Genomic DNA, 27,991 nt, shown 5'->3' with positions numbered 1-27,991 from the left:
GAGAGAGAGAGAGAGAGCACACCGCTGCTGTCTGTCTGAATCTTTCGCGAATCCTGGGAAAGTTCCAGGGGCAGGCTGGCTGGCGGAGGGATCTGGCACGCAGGCACTGCGGCTCCAGCCTGGCTGACGCCGGGGTTGTGGCGCTCCGCTCGGCTCGTGGAGGCTCAAGGGCTCCTAGCAAACACGCTCCCCACCTTGCTCTCTCCGCGCCACGCTCAACTGGGCAGCCAGACATCACACGCAGGAACACAGGGACAGGAATCGCCCCCGTCTTTCACAACAGTGAAGCGCTGTAGTGAATGGACATCACACAGCAGAGGTGAGAGATGAAAAATGTAACTTTTTTAAAGGATATTAATAACTTTGTGTTGGTCTTCTAGTGGGTTATTGTAGGCTATCACATACAGGAGCATGTTGTTTAAGGATACAGGGTAATGGAAAATGGTAAATGATACGGTAATTTTGGGTTTTATCAACAGTAAAATACTATGAAACATTTTACTGCTGCATACTGTAAATTATGGTGCATTGTGGTAAAATGTTGTGGGTGGAAAAGGAATTGTTGTATTTTGAATGGTACTGTAATTCCACCCCACAGAATACAGTACCATACCGTATCTTTGGTGTGACAAAAACCTTTTGACTACTAGTGGGTGCATGGTATTGTTGATTCTGGCTCATTAACATATCTAGAGGTGTGCTCTATTTGTTGCACCCCTGAGAGGGGAATGCGGTACCAATTTAACTCCTATGTGCTTATAGTGCCCCTGCAATGTGTGTAGGAGACAGATTGTAGTGGCAGCAAGTCTTAAACCTTTAAAAGGGATGAGCATTTTGCCATGTAATTTTGGTCTGTTTTGCCCTGTAGTCACTGCCAGTTTGGAAGCCTTTGTTAAGGCCTTCATAGAAGTGCCACTGATATAAAACACCAAAATATTAATTAATATACTTTAACGTTTAAAAGCTTTACCTAGCAGCCAAACTGCTCGCACCAATTCTCTGTCATTACAGTTTAAGAAACCCCTCGCCTCAATGAATTTCAAACAGCCATTCATTCATTCAGATTACTGAAGAATTCATTTTTTTTTTTACTGTATTTTACTGTGTGCACTTGCTTTGTTACTGTATTAATATTACAGTAGGTGTGCTGTAATATGAAATACAGCATTTTACTGTATTTGCCTGTAAACTACTGTCATATTCACAGTAAGCCCTTTACAGTGTAGGTAGGTGAAACAATATGAACATAATGACTGTTGAACACTATGACAAACATTTTCAAATGTCTGATTAACTTTATTTTATCTCAAACTTTTTTATTTCACCTTATATTTAATGATGATCTTAGGTTATTGTGTGTTCATAGGAAGTTAATGTCCCCGTTTGAAAGCGTGGTTGGCTTTTTGGCTATAGTGGGAAACAACATTGTGAAATAGACATTGTGATGCATATGTAACATACTACTATGCGGAAAGCGGTTACCTTGTCGCTCTGTGATAGTGTGTAACTGATCGTGTGTAACTGTGCAGAGGGCCGGGGAGGGGACCTCGTCCTCAACGTGTCATGTACAGAAGAAAATAACTTCCTCGTAGTAAAGGGAAACTGTGTGTTTACCTTCGGGGTTGTGTGCCGATGATAAAGCATTAGGTAATTAAGCCTATCTCAGCCAGTAGACTGAGTGACGCCAGCTTCAGAAAGGAGTCAACGCAGGCAGAGCGGAACAGACGCGCTGGTGCCGCGCTGCCGCATTCAAGTGCAGTGGGCGTTGAGCGCCTGGAGTGCGGACCACATTTTTTCCTCAAATACAGACCTACGCTGTTATAGGCTACTTTTCCAACTAACATATAGGCTAAATATGTGGTGTCAGATGATTCAATTTCTTAGTTCCAGTGTTATTTTTTAATTGACCGTGACTGACTGAACTGAAGAAAGATTAGGTCTGTCCTGCAGCCATAGGAACACAGTGCTGCGCGCAGTCACAGCATAACTCACGTGCCTGCTGCTGCTGCTGCTGGATTACAGTGATGCTTGCTCACGGCATGTTTTGTCATTTTTTTATGTTCCCCAGGCTAGTACATTATTTCTAATCCAGATATATCATGATTATAACAATACATTCGTTTTGTTGTCATCTCAGTCCCAGAGAGGTTCAAACATGAAGAGCAACAGACCATAACTAGTAGCCAGGGTTTTTGGGGGAGGAAACATAGGACTGAAAATCACAAGAATCACACTTTTACAAGACCACATAAACGACTCAACTACCGGACTACTCTGTGTAGGCTTCCTTAGACTGTTTTACAATGGAATAAATATCCCCCTCTAGCTGTAGGGGAGAGAGAGGAGGTAGAGAGAGAGAGAGAAAGAGAGAAAGGATGCTGTCACATTAAAGTTGTTTATTTAAAGGAAATATCTGAGTTCTTCCATCTACCAGTACAGTAGCTTATGAATAGCACATTAGGTAATGTTGTAGTCAGCCTGACTACAAGGCAGAGAGAGAGAGAGAGAGAGAGAACGAGAGAGAACGGATGCCTGTCTGGGTCAGAATGTTTCAGTTTCCATGCTGTCTGTCTGTTCCTCTGTGAGTGGTGTGACCCATGCTGGCCAGACTGTGGGGCTCCTGTCTTTGAGACAGTGGGATGTACACTGAGTCAATACTTTGTAGAAGCACCTTTGGCGGCGATTATAGCTGTGAGTCTTTTTTTGGGTGAGTCTCTAACAGCTTTGCACATCTGGATTGTACAATATTTGGCCATTATTCTTTTAAAAAATTCTTCAAGCTCTGTCAAGTTGGTTGTTGATCATTGCTAGACAGCCATTTTCAAGTCTTGCCATATACTTTCAAGCTGATTTCACTCAAAACTGTAACTAGGCCACTCAGGAACATTCAATATATTCTTGGTAAGCAACTCCAGTGTAGATTTGTCCTTGTGTTTTAGGTTATTGTTCTGCTGAAAGGTGAATTCGTCTCCCAGTGTCTGTTGGAAAGTAGACTGAACCAGGTTTTCCTCTAGGATTTTCTCGATGGTTATAGCTGTATTCTGTTTCTATTTGTCCTGAAAAACTCCCTAGTCCTTGCCGATACAAACAGGATGCATGTTTATATTTTTTATGGTATACAGGCTTCCTTCTTTTCACTCTGTCAATTAGGTTAGTATTGTGGAGTAACTACAATGTTGTTGATCCATCCTCAGTCTTCTCATGTCAGAGCCATTAAACTCTGTATCTGTTTTAAAATCACCATTGGCCTCATCAAATCAAAGTTTATTTGTCACGTGCGCTGAATACAACAGGTGTAGACCTTACAGTAAAATGTTTACTTACAGGCTCTAACCAATAGTGCAAAAAAAGGTATTAGGTGAACAATAGGTAAGTAAAGAAATAAAACAACAGTAAAAAGACAAGCTATATACAGTAGTGAGGTTATATACAGTAGCGAGGCTATAAAAGTAGCGAGGCTACATACAGACACCGGTTAGTCAGGCTGATTGAGGTAGTATGTACATGTAGATATTGTTAAAGTGACTATGCATATATGATGAACAGAGAGTAGCAGTAGCTTAAAAGAGGGGTTGGCGGGTGGCGGGACACAATGCAGATAGAAATCCCTGAGCAGTTTCCTTCCTCTCCGGCAACTTCTAAAAACATGTTTCACTTTGTCATTATGGGGTATTGTATGTAGATGCGTAAGAGAAAAAAAGTCAATTTATTCCACTTTGAATTCAAGATAATGTGGAATAAGTCAAAGGGGTATGAAGACTTTCTGAAGGCCATATACATCCATATAGTCCCCATAGACATCCATATAGTCCCCATAGGTGTCCTAGTCCTAATTCTGTCCTAAGTCTTCTGTTGTATTTAACCTCTGGTTCATATGACTCACAGCCCTGCTGAACAGCTCTTTGTTTCTGTTAAATGTGCGCCTAATTTCATCTCTCTCTTCTCTGGTCAGATGACTGAAACCTGACCTGCACGAGGAATAACATTCACTTCCGGAGGCTACCATTCTGACCAGACCGTATTTCTGCTAAGAGAGAGAGAGAGAGAGAGAGACCTCCGTTCCAGACCTTCCTCCCTACTCCTGGTCTCTTCAGGAAGCACCAACGGAACTAATGAACCCCAGCTTCTGTTTACATAGACTCCTCACACTCCTCTTCGAGCTCCATCCCTGATCTCCTTGCTCCTGATCTCCTTTACCCGTCTGGGTAACAATCCATCCATCACACTCCTCTTCTATCCCCCTGTCCCCCCCCCCCCCCCCCCTTCTCTCACCTCCTCTCATCACATTCCCTCCCTCTTTCACCCGACGTGGTGTTTCTCATCCCTCCATCCATCCATCTCTACATAGCACCATCCATCCCTCATGCATTCTTCCACCTCCATCACGTCCCTCTTCTCCTTCACCAGCCCTGCGGTGAAGAGGCTTCTGGGATGGAAACAGGGGGATGAGGAGGAGAAGTGGGCGGAGAAGGCTGTGGACTCCCTGGTCAAGAAACTGAAGAAGAAGAAGGGAGCGATGGAGGATCTGGAGAAGGCCCTCAGCTGCCCCGGACAGCCCAGTGAGTAACCCCGTCTGATCAAATCACATTTTATTTGTCACATGCGTTGGTGTGGATTAACAGTGAAATACTTCCTTACAGGGCTTTTCCCAACAATGCAGAGAGAAAGAAAATAGAGACATAATAGAAAAGTAATAACATGTAAAAAAATAAATACACAATGAGTAACGATAACTTGGTTATATACACAGGGTACCAGTACTGAGTCAATGATAACCAGGTTATATACAGGAAGTACCAGCTAATAACTTGGCTATATACACGGGGTTACCAGTACTGAGTCAATGATAACCAGGTTATATACAGGAAGTACCAGCTAATAACTTGGCTATATACACGGGGTACCAGTACTGAGTCAATGATAACCAGGTTATATACAGGAAGTACCAGGTAATAACTTGGCTACATACACAAGGTACCCACAAATGTTCCATACGCACAAAAAGCTTATTTCTCTCAAATTTTGTGCACAAATTTGTTTACATCCATGTTAGTGAGCATTTCTCCTTTTGCCAAGATAATCCATCCACCTAACAGGTGTGGCATATCAAGAATCTGATTAAACAGAATGGCCATTACACAGGTGCACCTTGTGCTGGGGACAATAAAAGGCCACTCTAAAATGTGCAGTTTTGTCACACCACACAATGCCACAGATGTCTCAAGTTTTGAGGAAGCGTGCAATTGGCATGTTGACTGCAGGAATGTCCACCAGAGCTGGAGAAAAATCCACCAGGGGAAATTGAATGTTAATTTCTCTACCATAAGCCTCTACCAACGTCGTTTTAGAGAATTTGGCAGTACTTCCAACCGGCCTCACAACCGCAGACCACATGTAACCACGCCAGCCCAGAACCTCCTCTTCTGGCTTCTTCACCTGTGGGATCATCTGAGACCAGCCACCTGGGCAGCTGATGAAACTGAGAAGTATTTCTGTCTGTAATAAAGCCCTTTTGTGGGGAAAACTCATTCTGATTGGCTGGGCCTGGCTCCCTAGTGGGTGGACCTATGCCCTACCAGGCCCACCTTTGACTGAGTGAAATCCATAGATTCGGGCCTAATGCATTTATTTCAATTGACTGTTTTCCTTATTTCCTTGCTGAAACTCAGTAAAATCGTTGAAATTGTTGCATGTTGCATTTATATTTTTGTTCAGTATATTTAGAAGTCTTATGGCTTGGGGGTAGAAGCTGTTCAGGGTCCTGTTGGTTCCAGACTTGGTGCACTGGTACCACTTGGCGTGCGGTAGCAGTCTATGACTTGGGTGGCTGGAGTCTTTGACCATTCTTAGGGCCTTCGTCTGACACCGCCTGGTATAGAGGTCCTGGATGGCAGGAGCTCGGCCCCTGTGATCAAATCAAATCACATTTATTTATATAGCCCTTCTTCATCAGCTGATATTTCAAAGTGCTGTACAGAAACCCAGCCTAAAACCCCAAACAGCAAGCAATGCACCTGTACATAGCCCGTCTATAATTTAGCCCAAACTACTACCTCTTCCCCTACTGTATTTATTTATTTTATTTATTTTTGCTCCTTTGCACCATATTATTTATATTTGAACTTTGAACTTTCTTCAAACTACAAATCTACCATTCCAGTGTTTTACTTGCTATACTTTATTTACTTTGCCACCATGGCCTTTTTTGCCTTTACCTCCCTTATCTCACCTCATTTGCTCACATTGTATATAGTCTTATTTTGTTCTACTGCATCATTGATTGTATGTTGTTTTACTCCATGTGTAACTCTGTGTTTTTGTATGTTGTCGAACTGCTTTGCTTTATCTTGGCCAGGTCGCAATTGTAAATGAGAACTTGTTCTCAACTGGCCTACCTGGTTAAATAAAGGACTTGTTCTCAACTTGCCTACCTGGTTAAATAAAGGACTTGTTCTCAACTTGCCTACCTGGTTAAATAAAGGACTTGTTCTCAACTTGCCTACCTGGTTAAATAAAGGACTTGTTCTCAACTTGCCTACCTGGTTAAATAAAGGACTTGTTCTCAACTTGCCTACCTGGTTAAATAAAGGACTTGTTCTCAACTTGCCTACCTGGTTAAATAAAGGACTTGTTCTCAACTTGCCTACCTGGTTAAATAAAGGTGAAGTAAATAAAAAATAAATGCAGGTGTAGAAGCACGGTGGCTAGGAAAAACTCCCTAGGAAAAACTCCCTAGGAAAAACTCCCTAGAAAGGCCAAAACCTAGGAAGAAACCTAGAGAGGAACCAGGCTATGAGGGGTGGCCAGTCCTCTTCTGGCTGTGCCGGGTGGAGATTATAACAGAACATGGCCAAGATGTTCAAATGTTCATAAATGACCGGCATGGTCAAATAATAATAATCACAGTAGTTATCACTACTGTAAGTCGCTCTGGATAAGAGCGTCTGCTACATGACTAAAATTTAAATTTGACATTTATTAAAATTTTCTTTTAAAAAATGTAAATTTTTTTAAATTTAATCGAGAGTGCAACAGGTCAGCACCTCAGGAGTAAATGTCAGTTGACTTTTCATAGCCGATCATTGAGAGTATCTCTATCGCTCCTGCTGTCTCTAGAGAGTTGAAAACAGCAGGCCTGGGACAGGTAGCACGTCCGGTGAACAGGTCAGGGTTCCATAGACGCAGGCAGAACAGTTGAAACTGGAGCAGCAGCACGGCCAGGTGGACTGGGGACAGCAAGGAGTCATCATGCCAGGTAGTCCTGAGGCATGGTCCTCGAGCTCAGGTCCTCTGAGAGAGAGAGAGAGAAAGAGAGAGAGAGAGAGAGAGAGAGAAAAAGAGAGAGCATACTTAATTTCACACAGGACACCGGATAAGACAGGAGAAATACTCCAGATATAACAGACTGACCCTAGCCCCCCGACACATAAACTACTGTAGCATAAATACTGGAGGCTGAGACAGGAGGAGTCGGGAGACACTGTGGTCCCATCCGATGATACCACCGGACAGGGCCAAACAGGCAGGATATAACCCCACCCACTTTGCCAAAATACAGCCCCCCCTGGGAATATTGAAGGCTCATTTTAAATGGAACCACCAGCTTTCATAGGGTTCTTATGTTCTGAGCAAGGAACTTAAACGTTAGCTTTTTTACATGGCACATATTTCACTTTTACTTTCTTCTCCAACACTTGTTTTTGCATTATTTAAACCAAATTGAACATGTTTCATTATTTATTTGAGGCTAAATTGATTTTATTGATATATTATATTAGGTTAAAATAGAAGTGTTCATTCAGTATTGTTGTAATTGTCAATATTACAAATAAATAAATAAATAATAATCGGCCGAGTAATAATAATCAGCTTTTTTGGTCCTCCAATAATCGGTATCGGTGTCGGCGTTGAAAAATCATAATCGGTCGACCTCTAGTTTGGACCAGGATAGATCCTTAGTGATGTGGACACAGAGAAACTTCAAGCTCTCCACACTGCCAGGTCTCTGACCTCCCTATAGGCTGTCTCATCATCGTCGGTGATCAGGCCTACCACTGTTATGTCGTCAGCAAACTTAATGATGTTGTTGGAGTCGTGCTTGGCCACGCAGTCGTGGGTGAACATTGAGTACAGCAGGGGACTAAGCACGCAACCCTGAGAGGCCCCTGTGTTGAGGGTCAGTGTGGCGGATGTGTTGTTTCCTATCTTTACCACCTGGGGCGTCCCGACAGTAAGTCCATGATCCAGTTGCAGAGGGAGGTGTTCAGTCCCAGGGTCCTTAGCTTGGTGATGAGCTTGGAGGGCACTGTGGTGTTGAACACTGAGCTGTAGTCAATATACAGCATTCTCACGTAGGTGTTCCTTTTGTCAAAGTGGGAAAGGGTATTGTGGAGTGCAATATAGATTGGATCAGTTGGGGCGGTATGTGAATTGGAGTGGGTCCAGTGTGTCTGGGATGATGGTGTTGATGTGATCCATGACCAGCTTTTCAAAGCACTTCAAGGCTACAGATGTGAGTGCTACGGGTCGGTAGTCATTTAGACAGGTTACCTTAGTGTTCTTGGGCATGGGGACTATGGTGGTCTGCTTGAAACGTGTAGGTATTACAGACTGGGTCAGGAGAGCAGTTGAAAATGTAATTGAAGACACTTGCCAGCTGGTCAGCACATGCTCCGAGTACTCGTCCTGGTAATCTGTCTGACCCTGTGGTCAGATGACCCTGTGGTCGTCCTGTGAACATCGGCCTGTTTAAAGGTCTTACTCACATTGGCCACGGAGAGATCACACAGTCATCCGGAACAGCTGGTGCTTTCAAGCATGGTTCAGTGTTGCTTGCCTCTAACTGAGCATAGAATATATTTAGCTTGTCTGGTAGGCTCGTGTCACTGGGCAGCTCGCAGCTGGGTTTCCCTTTGTAATCCTTGATAGTTTGCAAGCCCTGCCACATCCGACGAGTGTCAGAGCTGGTGTAGTAGGATTCGATCTTAGTTCTGTATTGATGTTTTGCATGTCTTATAAGCATCCGGGTTAGTGTCCCACTCCTTGAAAGCAGCGGCTCTAGTCTTTAGCTCAGTGTGGATGTTGCCTACTATCCATGGCTTCTGGTTGGGATATGTATGTACGGTCACTGTGGGGATGACGCCGTCGATACACTTATTAATGAAGCCAGTAACTGATGTGCCTGTTTGAGTTTTTGCTTGTAAGTAGGAATCAGGAGGATAGAGTTATGGTCAGATACTCCAAATGGAGGACAGGGGACAGCTTTATATGCATCTCTGTGTGTGGAGTAAAGGTGATCTAGAGATTTTTCACCTCCAGTTTCACAGGTGACATGCTGGTAGAAATGAGGTAAAACGGATTTCAGTTTTCCTGCATTGAAATCACCGGCCACTAGGAGCACCGCCTCTGGATGAGCATTTTCTTGTTTGCTTATGGCCTTATACAGCTCGTTGAGTGCGGTCTTGGTGCCAGCATCGGTTTGTGGTGGTAAATCAACAGCTACGAAAAATATAGATGAAAACTCTTCTCGGTAAATAGTATAGTCTACAGCTTGTCAATGAGGTATTCTGTCTGAGGTGAGCAGAGATCCTTAGTGTTAGAGATGTTAGACCCCCCCTTGTAATAATGCCATTCTGTCCTACCGATGCACAGAAAAAAACAGCTAGATGTATATTATCCATGTCCTTGTTTATTACATTTTTTATTTAACCTTTATTTAACTAGGCAAGTCAGTTAAGAACAAATTCTTTTTTTCAATGACGGCCTAGGAACAGTGGGTTAACTGCCTTGTTCAGGGGCAGAACGACAGATTTTAACTTGTCAGCTCGGGAATTCAATCTTGCAACCTTTCTGTTACTAGTCCAACGCTCTAACCACTAGTCTACGCTGCCGCCATTTAGCCACGACTCCCAAGAAGCGTAGGATGTTACAATTCTTCAGGTCCAAGTAAGGCTTGGGTGTAGTGGGTGAGGAGTCAGGCGCAGGAAGCAGGGAATACGGGGTAGTGTTTTCGAGCAGGAAGGGGAGCCACCTTCGGTATGAGTCGTGACAGTCCAGTTCATAGGATGGTCTCGGAACAGATCAGTTTTTTTTTTCTCCAGTGATTATACATAGAACAGAGGGGTTGTGGCGGTTTATTCACTCGTCGCCATAGTTTCATCAGGACGGCTGCATGTCGGCCTCCATCTCTTTTCACTTCCGAGTCTCGGGGATTAGGGGCTGGATTGGGGTGAGCAGTATGTCCTGCGCTGTCAACCTGTTGAGGTAGAAATCTTCATCCAAATGGAAGTTAGTGATCTCTGTTCTGATGTCCAGAATATGTTTTCATCACAGGAAACGATGGCGGGAACATTATGTACAAAAAAAAATGTATTATGATGAGTACAAAAAATGTCAGAACTGGTCAGGAGCATGTAAAACAGTCGCTAAACATTTCAGCGACATTACACACGTGTGTGTGTGACAAGATAAAGAGTGATGTCATAACTAGGACCAGGAAACACGTCACTCCCCGGTGTCCACAACAGACAGGAAGTACACATCCATAGGAACCAACTGTTCCTAAACTGTTTCATTCAGTTCCGTTCACTTTTTGTAGCTTATTCTGAAATAGTTGACAACACCTCTGATCCAATCTCTCTCTACCTCCTCCAACAGGTAAGTGTGTGACCATCCCTCGGTCTCTGGACGGTCGTCTCCAGGTGTCTCACAGGAAGGGCCTTCCCCACGTCATCTACTGCAGAGTGTGGAGGTGGCCCGACCTACAGTCTCATCACGAACTCAAGGCCTTGGAGTGCTGCGAATTCGCTTTCGGATCCAAACAGAAAGACATCTGTATCAACCCATACCACTACAGACGGGTAGAGACACCAGGTATGAAGCTATATTAACCACTACAGACAGGTAGAGACACCAGGTATGAAGCTATATTAACCACTACAGACGGGTAGAGACACCAGGTATGAAGCTATATTAACCACTACAGATGGGTAGAGACACCAGGTATGAAGCTATATTAACCACTACAGACAGGTAGAGACACCAGGTATGAAGCTATATTAACCACTACAGACAGGTAGAGACACCAGGTATGAAGCTATATTAACCACTACAGACAGGTAGAGACACCAGGTATGAAGCTATATTAACCACTACAGACAGGTAGAGACACCAGGTATGAAGCTATATTAACCACTACAGATGGGTAGAGACACCAGGTATGAAGCTATATTAACCACTACAGACAGGTAGAGACACCAGGTATGAAGCTATATTAACCACTACAGACAGGTAGAGACACCAGGTATGAAGCTATATTAACCACTACAGACAGGTAGAGACACCAGGTATGAAGCTATATTAACCACTACAGACAGGTAGAGACACCAGGTATGAAGCTATATTAACCACTACAGATGGGTAGAGACACCAGGTATGAAGCTATATTAACCACTACAGACAGGTAGAGACACCAGGTATGAAGCTATATTAACCACTACAGACAGGTAGAGACACCAGGTATGAAGCTATATTAACCACTACAGACGGGTAGAGACACCAGGTGTATTACAATACGGGATGATATAATATATATATCACTCTTATATAAAGCAGTTTACCTTTTACAGATTGCATATCTTTTTACTATGTACAGTATGTAAATCAGAGATGTACATCAGAGATGGGATTTTGCCAGACTAAGGAGAAAGTCCTGTGTTATCTAACCTAGTCTTGAGTCGGGATTGGCACCCTATTCAATAAATAGTGCACTACTGTTGACCAGGGCCCGCATAGGGAATAGGGTGCCATTTCAGACGCATATCAGTGGTCTGTCTGTCTCTGTATTGTTGCTGTGTTTTAATTATCTTAGATAAAGGTCAGTAGAGGGATGTGGGACGAAACCTGATCTCAGCCGCATTGTGTTCTGTTCAGAGACAAACTGGATTTACAGTTATTTGATATGAGAAGAACTGTACTGACTGATCAATCTCTCTTTCCTCTCCCTCTCTCTCCTCTCTCTGTTTCTCTCCTCTCTCTATCTCTCACTGTTTCTCTCCTCTCTCTCTCTCTGTCTCTCTCTCTCCGCTCCCTCTCTCTCCTCTCTCTCTCTCTGTTTCTCTCCTCTCTCTCTCTCTCTGTCTCTCTCTCTCTCCGCTCCCTCTCTCTCCTCTCTCTCTGTTTCTCTCCTCTCTCTCTCTTTGTTTCTCTCCTCTCTCTCTGTCTCTCTCTCTGCTCCCTCTCTCTCCTCTCTCTGTCTCTCTCTCCGCTCCCTCTCTCTCCTCTCTCTCTGTTTCTCTCCTCTCTCTCTCTGTCTCTCTCCTCTCTCTCTCTCTCTCTCTCTCTCTGTCTCTCTCTGTCTCCACTCCCTCTCTCTCCTCTCTCTGTTTCTCTCCTCTCTCTCTGTCTCTCTCTCCCTCTCTCTCGCTCTCCGCCTTTCTCTGTCTCTCTCTGTCTTTCTGTCTGTCTCTTTCACTGTCGATCTCTTTCTTTCTCTCCACCTTTCTCTGTCTTATCTGTCTCTCTGTCCGTCCGTCCCCCCCCCCCCCGTCCCCCCCCAGTGCTTCCCCCAGTGTTGGTGCCCCGCCACAGTGAGTTTAACCCCCAGCACAGTCTACTGGCTAAATTCCGGAACGCCTCGCTCCACAACGAGCCCCTGATGCCCCAGAACGCTACATACCCGGACTCCTTCCCTCCTCTCCCCTGCGCCTCCTTTTCCTCCCCCTCCTCATCCTCTCTCACCCAGTCCCCCACCTCTGCCAGCTACCCCAACTCCCCCAGCAGCGCAGCCGAACCTACCAGCCACTACCACGTCACAGGTACTACTACTAAATACATACATATACTTAATACAACATAACTACTACTACAGTCCTATAGCCAGCCCCTACCACATTATAGGTAGAAACGCGATTACTGTACTGCTTTAGGCTGCTATAATCTCTATTGAGCTGATTACTGCAATGTAGCTCAAATGCCGGTAGATGGCGATATTGAGTCGTTTCCATCTTACCATCCAAATGGCCGGCAATACACTGGTATCCCCGGTGGAGCGGTTCACACCTGAAACATTCTCCATTCAGGCTGCAAAGGCGTCGATTTCATCCTTAACTAGATTTAATGGTGACAAGGCGGGAAAAACGCTGAAAATATGCGTTCTTTCTTTATGAAACGTAATTTTTCACCAGCTTGTTAAAGTGGCTAATGCTTAGGAATGCTAGTCCTAGTTTGTTGTTTGCCCCTTAGCTGAACGCAGGGTGCAACATCAGGAAGTAGCATTAGCCACTAACATGGTGGTGGAAAACGGGGTTTCATAAAGAAAGTACGGATGTTTTCCCTGTTTTTTTCCACCTTCATCCCATTATATCTAGTTCAGGAGGAAATCGACGCCTTTGCAGCCTGAATGGAGAATGTTGTAGTTATGAACCGCTCCACGGGTGATACCAGTGTATTAATCCTTTTGTAGCCTGAATGGAGAATGTTGTAGTTATGAACCGCTCCACGGGTGATACCAGTGTATTAATCCTTTTGTAGCTATGTATATTTTTTTTACTTTTGATGTGTTGTAATTTCTCTTCCTTCCCCCTCTCTGCTCCCTCTTCCCCCCTCTGTTTCCCTCCCCCTCTGTTCCCTGCCAACCTTCTGCTCCCTCCTCCCCCTCTTCCCCCCTCTGTTCCCCTCCTCCCCCCTCTTCCCCCCTCTGTTCCCCTCCTCCTCCCCCCTTTGTTCCCCTCCTCCCCCTCTGTTCCCTTCCTCCTCCCCCTCTGTTCCCCTCCTACCCCCCTCTGTTCCCCTCCTCCCCCCTCTGCTCCCTCTTCCCCCCTCTGTTCCCCTCCTCCTCCCCCCTTTGTTCCCCTCCTCCCCCTCTGTTCCCCTCCTCCTCCCCCTCTGTTCCCCTCCTACCCCCCTCTGTTCCCCTCCCCCCCCCTCTGCTCCCTCTTCCCCCCTCTGTTCCCATCCTCCCCCCTCTGCTCCCTCTTCCCCCCTCTGTTCCCATCCTCCCCCCTCTGCTCCCTCTGCCCCCCCCCCCCCCTCTGTTCCCCTCTACCCCTCTGCTCCCCCCCCTGTTCCCCTCTACCCCTCTGCTCCCCCCCCCCCCTGTTCCCCTCTACCCCTCTGCCCCCCCCCCGTTCCCCTCTGCCCCCCCCCCCTCTGTTCCCCTCTACCCCTCTGCTCCCCCCCCCTGTTCCCCTCTACCCCTCTGCCCCCCCCGTTCCCCTCCTCCCAGCAGAGACCCCACCTCCCCCCTATAGCATGATGGAGACGGTCCCAACGGAGGATGTCAAGCCTGAAGACTCCTCCAACACACACAAGCTCACCTTCTCAGCTTCTCACATAGGTCGTCAATAACAACAACAACAACATGAGCAAAATGCTTTTCTTAAACTGATCCTAGCACTTAGTCCTTTCCTACTAATACTGACTCTGCTGATATCTGCTTTATTGAGGAAACATGTATTTACTATGACTGTGATATGTGGTTGTCCCACCTAGCTACAGTGCATTCGGGAAAGTATTCAGACCACTTGACTTTTTCCCACATTTTGTTACGTTACAGCCTTATTCTAAAATGTATTAAATTGTTTTTTTCCCCTAATAATTATAGACACAATACCACATAATGACAAAACATAAACAGGTTTTTAGAACATTTTTGCAAATGTATTAAAAATAAAAAAACTTAAATATCACATTTACATAAGTATTCAGACCCTTTACTCAGTACTTTGTTGAAGCACTTTTGGCAGCAATTACAGCCTTGGGTCTTCTTGGGTATGATGCTACAAGCTTGGCACACCTGTATTTGGGAAGTTTCTCCCATTCTTATCTGCAGATCTTCTCAAGCTCTGTCAGGTTGGATGGGGAGTGTCGCTGCACAGCTGTTTTCAGGTCTCTCCAGAGATGTTCGATCAGGTTCAAGTCCAGGCTCTGGCTGGGCCACTCAAGGACATTAAGAGACTTGTCTCAAAGCCACTCCTGTGTTGTCTTGGCTTTGTGCTTACGGTCGTTGTCCTGTTGGAAGGGGAACCTTCGTCCCAGTCTGAGGTCTTGAGCGCTCTGGAGCAGGTTTTCATCAAGGATCTCTCTGTACTTTGCTCTGTTCATCTTTCCCTCGATCCTGACTAGTCTCCTAATCCCTGCAGCTGAAAAACATCCCCACAGCATGATGCTGCCACTACCATGCTTCACCATAGGGATGGTGCCAGGTTTCCTCCAGACGTGACACTTGGCATTCAGGCCAAAGAGTTGAGTCTTGGTTTCATCAGACCAGAGAATCTTGCTTTCATGTGCCTTTTACTGAGGAGTGGCTTCTGTCTGGCCACTCTACCATAAAGGCCTGATTGGCGGAGAGCTGCATAGATGGTTGTCCTTCTGGAAGTTTCTCCCATCTTCACAGAGGAACTCTAGAGCTCTGTCAAAGTGACCATCGGGTTCTTGGTCACCTCCCTGACCAAGGCGCTTCTCCCCCGATTGCTCAGTTTGGCCGGGCAGCCAGCTCTAGGAAGAGTCTTGTTGGTTATAAACTTCTTCCATGTAGGAATGATGGAGGCCACTGTGTTCTTGGGGACCTTCAATGCTGCAGAAATGTGTTGGTACCCTTCCCCAGTTCTCTGCCTCGACACAATCCTGTCTCGGAGCTCTACGGACAATTCCTTCGACATCATGGCTTGGTTTTTGCTCTGACATGCACTGTTAACTGTGGGACCTTGTATAGACAGGTGTGTACCTTTCCAAATCATGTCCAGTCAATTGAATTTACCACAGGTGGACTCCAATCAAGTTGTAGAAACATCTCAAGGATGATCAATGGAAACAGGATGCACCTGAGCTCAATTTCGAGTCTTATATACTTATGTAAATATAATGTTTGTGTTATTTATATTTTAGAAATGTGCTACAATTTCTAAAAACCTGTTTTCGCTTTGTTATTATGGGGTATTGTGGGTAGATTGATGAGAAACAAATCATATTAAATCCATTTTAGATTAACGCTGTAGCGTCACAACATGTGGAACAAGGGAAGGGGTCTGAATACTTTCCGAATGCAACGTATCTTAGGATAAATGCGATGTAAGTACCTCTGGATAAGAACATCTACTAAATGACTAAAATGTCAAATGTAGCTGACAAACACACACTCTAAAGGCGTCAGCATGCTTCAGCCAGCATGCTTCAGTTCGGCTGCCGAACCGAACAAGTGTACTCGCATACTCCCTTAAAAGTCCTTCCCTTGAAATCTTTTTTAAAAACGCGGCAATAGTACTGTTTGTCCATCTTGAGACGCCGTAGCCAGTATACACTTCATAGTCATAATTAATCTAAGATAACTCAAGAAATCTGTTGTTCATTTTGATGTTTTTTTTTGCCGTGGAGATCTTAGTCACGCAATTGTACATCTAACTAAGATATTTGGTGCATTATTTTTCAACTGTTTGGTCCTGGAAGCATGTGTACGCCTTAACCCCTTCCTCTCTGTGTAGATCTGCGGCCTGTGTGCTATGAGGAACCAGAGTACTGGTGTTCAGTGGCGTACTATGAGCTGAATAACCGTGTTGGAGAGACGTTCCACGCCTCGTCCCGTAGCGTCCTGGTGGACGGCTTCACCGACCCCTCCAACAACAAGAACCGCTTCTGTCTCGGCCTGTTGTCTAACGTCAACCGCAACTCAACCATCGAACACACACGCAGGCACATAGGAAAAGGTGAGAACACACACACACGCAGGCACATAGGAAAAGGTGAGAACACACACACGCACGCAGGCACATAGGAAAAGGTGAGAACACACACACACACGCAGGGACATAGGAAAAGGTGAGAACACACACGCACGCAGGCACATAGGAAAAGGTGAGAACACACACACACAGGCACATAGGAAAAGGTGAGAACACACACACGCAGGGACATAGGAAAAGGTGAGAACACACACGCACGCAGGCACATAGGAAAAGGTGAGAACACACACACACACAGGCACATAGGAAAAGGTGAGAACACACACACACGCAGGCACATAGGAAAAGGTGAGAACACACACACGCAGGCACATAGGAAAAGGTGAGAACACACACACACGCAGAGGCACACAGGCAAAGGAACATGTACTAAAGTGTTCATTCATTATGAGTGTTTGTTTCACAATGTAAACAACTAGACATCTGCCACTGTGCCTCCCTAATGGTACTCAACTCCTTATGTAGTGTATTCCCTTTGACCAGAGACCTCTGGAAGACATAGGAAGCCATAGGAAGCCATTTGAAGCCATTTGAAGCCATAGGGAGCCATAGGGAGCCATAGGGAGCCATAAGAAGCCATAGGGAGCCATAGGAAGCCATAGGGATCCATAGGAAGCCATAGGGAGCCATAGGAAGCCATAGGAAGCCATTTGAAGCAATAGCGAGCCATAAGAAGCCATAGGGAGCCATAGGGAGCCATAGGGAGCCATTTGAAGCCATAGGAAGCCATAGGGAGCCATAGGAAGCCATTTGAAGCCATAGGGAGCCATAGGAAGCCATAGGGAGCCATTTGGAGCCATAGGGAGCCATAGGAAGCCATAGGAAGCCATTTGAAGCCATAGGGAGCCATAGGAAGCCATAGGAAGCCATAGGGAGCCATAGGAAGCCATAGGGAGCCATAGGGAGCCATAGGAAGCCATTTGAAGCCATAGGGAGCCATAGGAAGCCATAGGAAGCCATAGGGAGCCATAGGGAGCCATAGGAAGCCATAGGGAGCCATAGGAAGCCATTGGAAGCCGTAGGAAGCCATTTGGGATGCAGACATATTAACATGTCTTCTTTTTTTATTAAAGAGAGAGTTCAGTATCAGAGGAAAAGTGCTGCTGGTCTCTCACTTAGACTGGCGCCAAACCATGTACCATAGGTCTCCCTCTCTCTCTCTCTCTCTCTGTGTGTGTGTGTGTGTGTGTGTGTGTGTGTGTGTGTGTGTGTGTGTGTGTGTGTGTGTGTGTGTGTGTGTGTGTGTGTGTGTGTGTGTGTGTGTGTGTGAAAGACGCCCATATGACCTGGAACAGCCTGGCCTTTTGGCTTTTCTCATGGTGTCAGATCATAGTTGCCGTGCCAACATTGGATAAAGATAAAACGTTGCCATGGGCTGCTGTGTGTGTGGTGTTGGGAACTAGGGAAATAGGAGAGGCCGGAGGGGTGGGAGAGGAGCCACGTTTGGGCCTCCTCCCACATCCCCCTATTACACAGACACACACACACACACACACACACACACACACATAGGGGATCAGACACAAGTGAAGTGAAGCTGTCCAGACACGGCTGGTTTATAAGGAGACCATTACTGCTCTGTCTTGGCAAGGGATGAAACACTCAACTAGGTGCCATGATCGCTATCTTTGGAGATATTACTCTGGAATGATAGTGCCATGATCGCTATCTTTGGAGACATTACTCTGGAATGATAGTGCCATGATCGCTATCTTTGGAGACATTACTCTGGAATGATAGTGCCATGATCGCTATCTGTGGAGACATTATACTGGAATGATAGTGCCATGATCGCTATCTTTGGAGACATTACTCTGGAATGATAGTGCCATGATAGCTATCTTTAGAGACATTACACTGGAATGATAGTGCCATGATAGCTATCTTTGGAGATATTACTCTGGGAAACTCTGCTAGGAACCAGGGAGTGATCCATAAATATAGACGCAAACTGTTATTGTAGGCTACTGCTAGAAAATAATGAAATTATTGGAGTGATTTTATTTTCTACTTTATTCTTGTCTCTCCGTACGTCCTCTTCTCTGCCAAGACGAAAGCAGGTAGCAATGAGCTCAAGGATTTTAACCCTTCTGGCTCTCTCACTCCCCCTTCCAGGTGTCCATCTCTACTACGTGGGCGGTGAGGTCTATGCAGAGTGTCTGAGTGACAGCAGTATCTTCGTCCAGAGTCGTAACTGTAACTACCAGCATGGTTTCCATGCCACCACCGTGTGTAAGATCCCCAGCGGCTGTAGTCTGAAGATCTTCAACAACCAGCTGTTCGCTGAGCTCCTCTCTCAGTCCGTCAACCACGGCTTCGAGGTGGTCTACGAACTCACCAAGATGTGTACTATACGCATGAGCTTCGTCAAGGTAACTATGGGGTCAGGGGTTAGAGGGCGGGGTTATGGGAGAGTCTGCATGGGCAGTGAATGTAGCACTGAAAGTCACATTTAAACAGAGGTCTGTGAGCGATAAAAAGAGGAGAACTGAGACGTCTACGTTGTTTCCACGGTAACCCAACACCGTGTTATTCTGATACTTGGCTCTGTAGAAACAACATTGTTTAGGAGCTTCAAGAAAGAATGATGTAATAGTTAACAGTCTACAAACTACAGATGGCATTCAATATCTTTTTTATGTTTGCCAAATATTTCTAAATGTTTTTTATGATTTGTAAAAATGTAAAAGAAGTCATTAGGTTGAAAGCGCTGTTTCCACGGTAACCCAACACCGTGTTATTCTGATATTTGGCTCCCGCCTGGAGTGAGAGTATTCCAAGACCACTACACACACACACATATATATTGGTCACGGTCGTATCTCGTTACACACACGTACCCAAACACACACCCGCGCATGCACGTATATACGCAAATGTGTACACAAGATCCTCAAGTTGACCAACATACACACACCAAAGTCATATTCACTACGCACCAAACAGAAGAAAACGGACAGGGGGGACTACAGGGAGGGACTACAGGGAGGGACTACAGGGGGGACTACAGGGAGGGACTACAGGTAGGGACTAGGGGAGGACTACAGGGGGGGACTACATGGAGGGACTACAGGGAGGGACTAGGGGAGGACTACAGGGGGGGACTACATGGAGGGACTACAGGGGGGGACTACAGGGATGGACTACAGGGGGGACTACAGGGAGGGACTACAGGGATGGACTACAGGGGGGACTACAGGGAGGGACTACAGGGAGGGACTAGGGGAGGACTACAGGGGGGGACTACATGGAGGGACTACAGGGGGGGACTACAGGGATGGACTACAGGGGGGACTACAGGGAGGGACTACAGGGAGGGACTACAGGAGGGACTACAGGGAGGGACTACAGGGGGGACAACAGGGGGACTACAGGGGGGACTACAGGGAGGGACTACTGGAGGGACTACAGGGGGGACTACAGGGAGGGACTACTGGAGGGACTACAGGGGGGACTACAGGGGGGGACTACAGGGAGGGACTAGGGGAGGACTACAGGGAGGGACTACAGGGGGGACTACAGGGAGGGACTACAGGGGGGGACTAAAGGGGGGGACTACAGGGAGGGACTACAGGGGGGAATACAGGGAGGGACTAGGGAAGGACTACAGGGAGGGACTACAGGGGGGACTACAGGGAAGGACTACAGGGGGGACTACAGGGAGGGACTACCTGAACTTGTTCAATAAGAAACTTTTTTTGTTTTCTGTTGCCAAACCCTTTTGTGATGTTTTGCTACAGTGTGCACTAATCAATACGACCCAACTGGGCCACATTCAATTGCCAAACGTTGTCGAATGTTGCACATAGAAATTCCATGAATAGAGCAAATGTGATACTTTGTCTGAGAGGCATGTTTGTTCTACATAACATATTTCTATCCGAACGTTCCAAAACGTCCAGTTGAACACGTCTCTGAAAACGTTGTATTTACTTCCTCTTCTTCTATGCAGGGCTGGGGTGCAGAGTACCACCGTCAGGATGTCACCAGCACCCCCTGCTGGATAGAGGTGCACCTGCACGGCCCTCTGCAGTGGCTCGACAAAGTCCTCACACAGATGGGCTCTCCCCATAACCCCATCTCCTCCGTGTCCTAACACACACACACATACACACACACACACACACACAGATGTGGTCTGTCCTAAAACACACACACACACACACACATATCCTCTGTATCCTGACACACACACACACACACACACACACTGTAATGGATCTATGCTTATCTCGACTGATGCTATTGAAATAGCAGCCTTTTCTTCCTGACAGGAATCAACCGTCATTTAACATTACGATGGTATTTCAGTTGATGACAATCAATCAATCAATCATACATAAGTTACTGTAGCTTTCAGTTAGTCGATGTAGAATGTGTCAGTGATGCAGATACATATTGTATTGTTTTAGCTACTCTGCTGTTTAGTTGTACTGCTACTGTAAGGGACAGTTTCAGCACTGTCCAGCGAAATCGGAATATCCGTTTCATCGTTTTTTGTTTAGGTGATGTCGGAGGTGAAACTGTGATGGGAGCTGTCGTAAATCGGTGAGCGGCTGCTCTTGTCTTCATTCTAACAAAATAACACATCTTTAAATCCCACCTGCGTTAGAGGTTCAGAACCAGAAAGCATAGACTATAGTTGAAATAATGACACTCAAATTAAACAATTATAAGGATTTTATATCGGCCAAATTGAGGTGTAGATTACAACACATGATCCAGTCTTCCAACTTGTAACACAGCTACATGAGGTCATTACTAATGCAACTAGACGCATCCAATGGGCCGCATCCAATAGGCCGCATCCAATCCTGCACAGGTATAACACCAGGAGCTGTTTGCTGATTTGACAGCTCCAACGCGGTACACCTCTCCCACAACGCCTAAACAAAAAAACAATGATGCTGCTGAGCAGTTGTGGGTTCAGGCAGAATTGATTTAATCTAGCTCTTCAGTATCATTAGACTATGGTTTCAACTATCATTCAATCACCTTTTTGTTTACTGTAAGCTATGGATACTGTATTCAATCACACATAGCTCTGTTTAAATAACCCTTTAACTCACTCAAAGACAGTGGTGTGTGTCCCCTATGGCACCCTATTCCCTATATAGTGCACTACATTAGACCAGAGCCTTATGGCACCCTATTCCCTATATAGTGCACTACATTAGACCAGAGACCTATGGCACCCTATTCCCTATATAGTGCACTACTTTAGACCAGAGCCCTATTTCCTATATAGTGCACTACATTAGACCAGAGCCTTATGGCACCCTATTCCCTATATAGTGCACTACATTAGACCAGAGACCTATGGCACCCTATTCCCTATATAGTGCACTACTTTAGACCAGAGCCCTATTTCCTATATAGTGCACTACATTAGACCAGAGCCTTATGGCACCCTATTCCCTATATAGTGCACTACATTAGACCAGAGACCTATGGCACCCTATTCCCTATATAGTGCACTACTTTAGACCAGAGCCCTATTTCCTATATAGTGCACTACATTAGACCAGAGCCTTATGGCACCCTATTCCCTATATAGTGCACTACATTAGACCAGAGCCTTATGGCACCCTATTCCCTATATAGTGCACTACTTTAGACCAGAGCCCTATTTCCTATATAGTGCACTACTTTAGACCAGAGCCCAATTCCCTATATAGTGCACTACATTAGACCAGAGACCTTTGGCACCCTATTCCCTATATAGTGCACTACATTAGACCAGAGACCTGTGGCACCCTATTCCCTATATATAGTGCACTACATTAGACCAGAACCCTATGGCACCCTATTCCCTATATATAGTGCACTACATTAGACCAGAGCCCTATGGCACCCTATTCCCTATATAGTGCAGTAGGGTACCATTTGAGATCAAAGGAAACATTACAGTAGTTACTAATGGAGACTTATATGTCAGTGTATAAAATGGTGTTTGTGGTGTTTTACGTGTTGGAAACATAAACATGTATTTACTGTTGTTTCTGACTGCCTTTCTGATTATTTCATTAAATCTTTTTTTTTTTTTTAATTGAAAGGATTTTGTTTTGTAGTATATTTATGATACGGGAAGTAGTTTTATGTGTCCTATATTTATGATACATAAAATAGTTTTATGTGTAGTATATTTATGATACATGAAGTAGTTTTACGTGTGGTATATTTACGATACATAAAGGAACTGTGCTCATAAACATAATATGACATCTGTAATAGCATTCTCGGTGAATAAAGCCGGGATTCAATCCGATTGCGAGATGTAGCTCGCTTGACATTTAATTAAAGGTAACTTCTGATTGATTCGACATTTCCACCGATCTCTTTCTAAACACTGAAACATTGCTTTTAAAGAGGTGAAATCATAACCTAATGTGCAATCTGGATTGAATCCTGGCCTAAATGTATTTATTCAGAGAAAGCTATTCTAGATCTTGTACTAGTGCTTCTTACATTTTACATTTTAGTCATTTAGCAGACGCTCTTATCCAGAGCGATACATTTTTTTTTCTTCTTCTCCGTACTGGTCCCCCGTGGGAATCGAACCCACAACCCTGGCGTTGCAAACACCATGCTCTACCAAACTGAACTTCAAAGCGTAGTTAACGAGACAACACAAACTCGACACGTAGTCAAACAGTGTTTAATAGACATTACATAGCCACAGCCTGATGAGAGGAGTAACATCATGTGGTAGGTAGATACCAGATTGAAGTTGGCCCTATAACCACTGATCCAAGGTCAGATGTTACCAGTAGATGACTTGTAAAGGTTGAAGTTGGCCCTATAACCACTGATCCAAGGTCAGATGTTACCAGTAGATGACTTGTAAAGGTTGAAGTTGACCCTATAACCACTGATCCAAGGTCTGATGTTACCAGTAGATGACTTGTAAAGGTTGAAGTTGACCCTATAACCACTGATCCAAGGTCAGATGTTACCAGTAGATGACTTGTAAAGGTTGAAGTTGGCCCTATAACCACTGATCCAAGGTCAGATGTTACCAGTAGATGACTTGTAAAGGTTGAAGTTGACCCTATAACCACTGATCCAAGGTCTGATGTTACCAGTAGATGACTTGTAAAGGTTGAAGTTGACCCTATAACCACTGATCCAAGGTCAGATGTTACCAGTAGATGACTTGTAAAGGTTGAAGTTGGCCCTATAACCACTGATCCAAGGTCAGATGTTACCAGTAGATGACTTGTAAAGGTTGAAGTTGGCCCTATAACCACTGATCCAAGGTCAGATGTTACCAGTAGATGACTTGTAAAGGTTGAAGTTGGCCCTATAACCACTGATCCAAGGTCAGATGTTACCAGTAGATGACTTGTAAAGGTTGAAGTTGGCCCTATAACCACTGATCCAAGGTCAGATGTTACCAGTAGATGACTTGTAAAGGTTGAAGTTGGCCCTATAACCACTGATCCAAGGTCAGATGTTACCAGTAGATGACTTGTAAAGGTTGAAGTTGACCCTATAACCACTGATCCAAGGTCAGATGTTACCAGTAGATGACTTGTAAAGGTTGAAGTTGGCCCTATAACCACTGATCCAAGGTCAGATGTCATTCCATCCTAATTTATACCCTACGCAAGAACGCAAAGCAAGAAAGCAATTAGGTACACAAAATGGCCGCTCTTCGTACTTGCGCAACAAAAATATGCAAACGTGTCTAGACCCGCAATTTGTCATTAGGCAACTATGCAGGATAACCATTTTTGCGGAGCTAATTGCATTTGGTATTAATCAGGTTTGTGGTCAATTCCAATCAATTCAGAAAGTAAACCTAATCCAAAACTTTACTCATTGAAAAGCATTGAAGAGAATTGTAATTTCACTGTACTTTGTGAATTGAGTTTAAATGGAATTGACCCCAAACCTGGTATAAATAGGATTTAATGGTTAAGAATTGATTCATAGGGTAACCTGATCCTAGATCTGTGCTTAGGGGGGGCAGATTCTACCTCAAACTACAGATTACACATCACAACATATAGATTATACCAGGGTTGTGCTTAATCCCATTTCAGTTCAGGAAGTAAATAGAAAAATTCAAATTCTCTTCAATTAGGAACATTTGGAATTAGGTTTACTTCCTGAATTGACTGGAATTGACCCCAACCTTGATTTAAAAACCCAGCAGTCACATAGTAGCTCTTTAGCACCCTGCCCCCTGTCCCTACCTTCAAACATCACGCTATGCCCCCCCCCCCCCCACACACACACACACACACTGAAGCATGATTGTCATTGTCACACGTGATCACAGAAAAACTGATAGCAATCTGATACAGTGAATTGATACATCTGTCATCTAACAACAACCACACAATGCTACCTAATTATTAACACAAGTTTTGGTATAAACTGATATTCTTTGTCACATCTACTATCTGTTTACTACAGTCTTGTTTTCAAAATCAAATCTAAATTAGTCCAAAACATCAGTTTAACACAGCAGACAATACAAAATAAAACATTAAAACAATGCGTTTCCTTTTTTTTATCTTACGTAGTGAAATTTAAAGCATGCAGTTTGCTTTACCAACTTTATGAATTCTATTTAACACATTGATTGATGAATGGATTGATTGGAAGCACAGTTGTTGTTGATAAGAGTACAGTCTCCATTACGCTGTAATATTCTGCCAGGGCTTCAGTCTTTACTACTCCTGTAAACAAGCCTGAATATCTTTCGCTAGGCGCCACTAGATGGATGGGCAGTACAGTACATTAGGATTTCAGTTTCTTTATGGTTTTGGGTATAGGCTCACATGACTCATTGCGTAAGAAAGCAGGAAGGGAAAACCACGTAAGAACGGCAGCACCGAGGTTTGGGGTCTAGTCCTGCGCCAGTCCGAGCGGTGCACTAGACAGCTTGCACATATCAAGTGAACAGGTCATAAAATAGTTAGGGTAATGTCAGGGTTGTGTTAAGGTTAGGGGTTAGTTAACCCCCATGAGTTAGCTAGGTAATAACAACTGTGTCCTTCTCCTGTCACCGTGATAGATGGAATAGTTCCAGAATGAGTTAACATAATTCCAGAAGGTTCTAGATTCTAGAACCCATGTCTGGGAGGTGGACACACACAGAGCGGCTGGCCCCTCCCCCTGTTGTCCCGTTAGCAGCCCTGGAAGTCAGGCTGCGATTGGCTGTGACTTTGGGTGGTCAGGAGACGCTGCTGCTGCTGTAGAAACCTGATGACCTCAGGACTCCTCAGCAGAGACTGGGGACAAAACACACAAACACTAAAAATGCTGCACATTTCAGCAACTTAAGATGTGTTAACTGCTGTGTGTGTGTGTGTCTGTGTGTGTGTGTGTGTGTGTGTGTGTGTGTGTGTGTCTGTGTGTGCCTATGCGTGTGTCTGTGTGTCTATGCGTGTCTGTCTGTGTGTGTGTGTGTGTGTGTGTCTATGCGTGTCTGTCTGTCTGTCTGTGTGTGTGTGTGTGTGTGTGTCTATGCGTGTCTGTCTGTGTGTGTGTGTGTGTGTGTGTGTGTGTGTGTGTGTGTGTGTGTGTGTGTGTGTGTCTATGCGTGTCTGTCTGTGTGTGTGTGTGTGTCTATGCGTGTGTGTGTGTCTATGCGTGTCTGTCTGTCTGTCTGTCTGTCTGTCTGTCTGTCTGTCTGTCTGTCTGTCTGTCTGTCTGTGTGTGTCTATGCGTGTCTGTCTGTCTGTGTGTGTGTCTGTCTGTGTGTGTGTGTGTGTCTATGCGTGTCTGTGTGTGTGTGTGTGTGTCTGTGTGTGTGTCTGTCTGTGTGTGTGTCTGTCTGTGTGTGTGTCTGTGTGTGTGTGTGTGTGTGTGTGTCTATGCGTGTCTGTCTGTCTGTGTGTGTGTCTATGCGTGTCTGTGTGTGTGTGTGTGTCTATGCGTGTCTGTGTGTGTGTGTGTGTGTGACTCACCAGTCTCTTCTGGTTGAGCACCTGTTCTATGAGGGAGGGTCTGGCCGGCCGGTCCCCCATGGTGCCGAGACGCTGCTTATTCACAGACACAGGCCTCTCCTCCAAGCTCTCCTGATCAACACACACACACACATATATACACACACACACACATATATACACACATATACATACACACACACACACACACACACACACACACACACACACAGTACGGTTCAATATATAACCATCACACATATCCCTTCAGACTAGAGCAGTATTCTTCAGTCCTAGTCCAGGGGACCCACATCAGGGTTTTGTTCCAGCCCTGTCATAACAAACCTGACTCAACTAATGATGATGTTGGATCAGATGTATTAGCACTGGGCTGGAACAAAACCATGCACATATTGTGGATTTCCTGGACTATGATAGAAAAACAGGTGAAAGAATGCACCGTGTGTGTGTGTGTGTGTGTGTGTGTGTGTGTGTGTGTGTGTGTGTCTGTCTGTCAGCCAGGTAAATTCTTACATCTTGTTTCCCGCTGGACATAGCCTGATCACTTTTCTTCTTTTTGTACTTGTCTTTGTACATTTTGTTGCGGTGCTTCTTACACATCCACGGCTTCCGCTGCTTTGCTACCTGGGTCGTGGTTTCCGTACAACCGTCGTACGTGCACGTCTTCGACACGTTCTCGTTCTCCCCGAACACGTCTTCCTCGTTCAGTTCTTCGGGACTCGCAGCGCTGTCACGGGGATCCGACGTGTCCAAAACATCGCTCTCCTCGTCGGCATCGTCCATGTCGTACGAGAACATGTTATTATTGTCCGAGTCTTGCGGTGTGACTACATTTCTACTGTCGACAACACCGCTCTTGTCAACGTAGTACGTCTGTCCGTCCTTGGTTAATAGAAGCGAAATACTCGAGTCCTTGTTGTTACCCGATGAGGTGGAACTCTCCTCTTCACTCATGATTTGAGATTTAGATCAAATATTCCCCTACGATTTTGTAGAAAATGGATAACGTTGCCCAGAGAAGTGGCCTGTCCCGTAATCTTGATGTAACGTTAGCTAACTACAGCTATGTAGCTGGCTTGACATTTCATTCACTTCCCTCTCATAGATCTGAGTGAGTCTGCACGAAGCGATGGACCACTCTAACCAAATAATACGGTTATAGCTACCTAGATCTAAAGCAACTACACATAATTAACTGAGGAAATGATTTATAAATACCCCAAAAATGCTTAATGTGCAGTGCTGGATGCTTCTCCTCCTCTCACACAACAAAAACAAACGAGGAGACCATGACAGGGAGGAGTCCTTCTGCAGGCTGCTCTCTGGTGGTCC

General features: G+C 45.1%; 2 protein-coding genes across 5 annotated transcripts; one reads left to right on the top strand and one right to left on the bottom strand.

The window, feature by feature from the left end:
• Positions 1 to 16: 16 nt before the first annotated feature.
• smad9 (SMAD family member 9) lies at positions 17 to 26,854 on the top strand. Of its 4 annotated transcripts, none has more exons than XM_029770317.1 (9): positions 19 to 319; positions 3,953 to 4,559; positions 10,657 to 10,872; positions 12,558 to 12,815; positions 14,225 to 14,335; positions 16,479 to 16,700; positions 18,852 to 19,108; positions 20,689 to 20,843; positions 26,834 to 26,854. In XM_029770317.1, exons 2-8 carry the CDS (start codon positions 4,364 to 4,366, stop codon positions 20,830 to 20,832), a joined length of 1,404 nt encoding a protein of 467 aa, XP_029626177.1. In that variant the 5' UTR covers positions 19 to 319; positions 3,953 to 4,363; the 3' UTR covers positions 20,833 to 20,843; positions 26,834 to 26,854. The 4 variants fall into 4 exon arrangements, with proteins under 4 accessions (XP_029626178.1, XP_029626177.1, XP_029626179.1 ...); XM_029770319.1 differs by lacking the exon at positions 26,834 to 26,854 and having other exon boundaries at positions 3,953 to 4,205; positions 4,408 to 4,559; positions 20,689 to 21,635; XM_029770318.1 differs by lacking the exon at positions 26,834 to 26,854 and having other exon boundaries at positions 17 to 319; positions 14,228 to 14,335; positions 20,689 to 21,635.
• rfxap (regulatory factor X-associated protein) lies at positions 23,379 to 27,942 on the bottom strand. The gene is made up of 3 exons (XM_029770320.1): positions 27,173 to 27,942; positions 26,660 to 26,770; positions 23,379 to 25,981 (listed from the first exon to the last, which is right to left on the bottom strand). Exons 1-3 carry the CDS (start codon positions 27,611 to 27,613, stop codon positions 25,877 to 25,879), a joined length of 657 nt encoding a protein of 218 aa, XP_029626180.1. The 5' UTR covers positions 27,614 to 27,942; the 3' UTR covers positions 23,379 to 25,876.
• Between the last annotated feature and the right edge of the window lie 49 nt (positions 27,943 to 27,991).

Source organism: Salmo trutta, chromosome 12 (assembly GCF_901001165.1).
Source record: "Salmo trutta chromosome 12, fSalTru1.1, whole genome shotgun sequence".
Classification (NCBI taxonomy): Eukaryota; Metazoa; Chordata; class Actinopteri; order Salmoniformes; family Salmonidae; genus Salmo; species Salmo trutta.
The sequence above is the reverse complement of the archived record's forward strand: the minus strand, read 5'-3'. Positions and strand labels throughout refer to the sequence as shown.

Bases quoted from the DNA above. Each gene is read 5' to 3' on its own strand.
- smad9 (XM_029770317.1), top strand. From the start codon at position 4,364: ATGCATTCTTCCACCTCCATCACGTCCCTCTTCTCCTTCACCAGCCCT. The intron at 12,816-14,224 runs GTACTACTACTA...CCCTCCTCCCAG, and splicing joins CAGCCACTACCACGTCACAG to CAGAGACCCCACCTCCCCCC. The intron at 19,109-20,688 runs GTAACTATGGGG...TCTTCTATGCAG, and splicing joins TACGCATGAGCTTCGTCAAG to GGCTGGGGTGCAGAGTACCA.
- rfxap (XM_029770320.1), bottom strand. From the start codon at position 27,613: ATGAGTGAAGAGGAGAGTTCCACCTCATCGGGTAACAACAAGGACTCG. The intron at 26,771-27,172 runs GTAAGAATTTAC...TGTGTTGATCAG, and splicing joins TGTCCAGCGGGAAACAAGAT to GAGAGCTTGGAGGAGAGGCC. The intron at 25,982-26,659 runs GTGAGTCACACA...TTTTGTCCCCAG, and splicing joins TGCTCAACCAGAAGAGACTG to TCTCTGCTGAGGAGTCCTGA.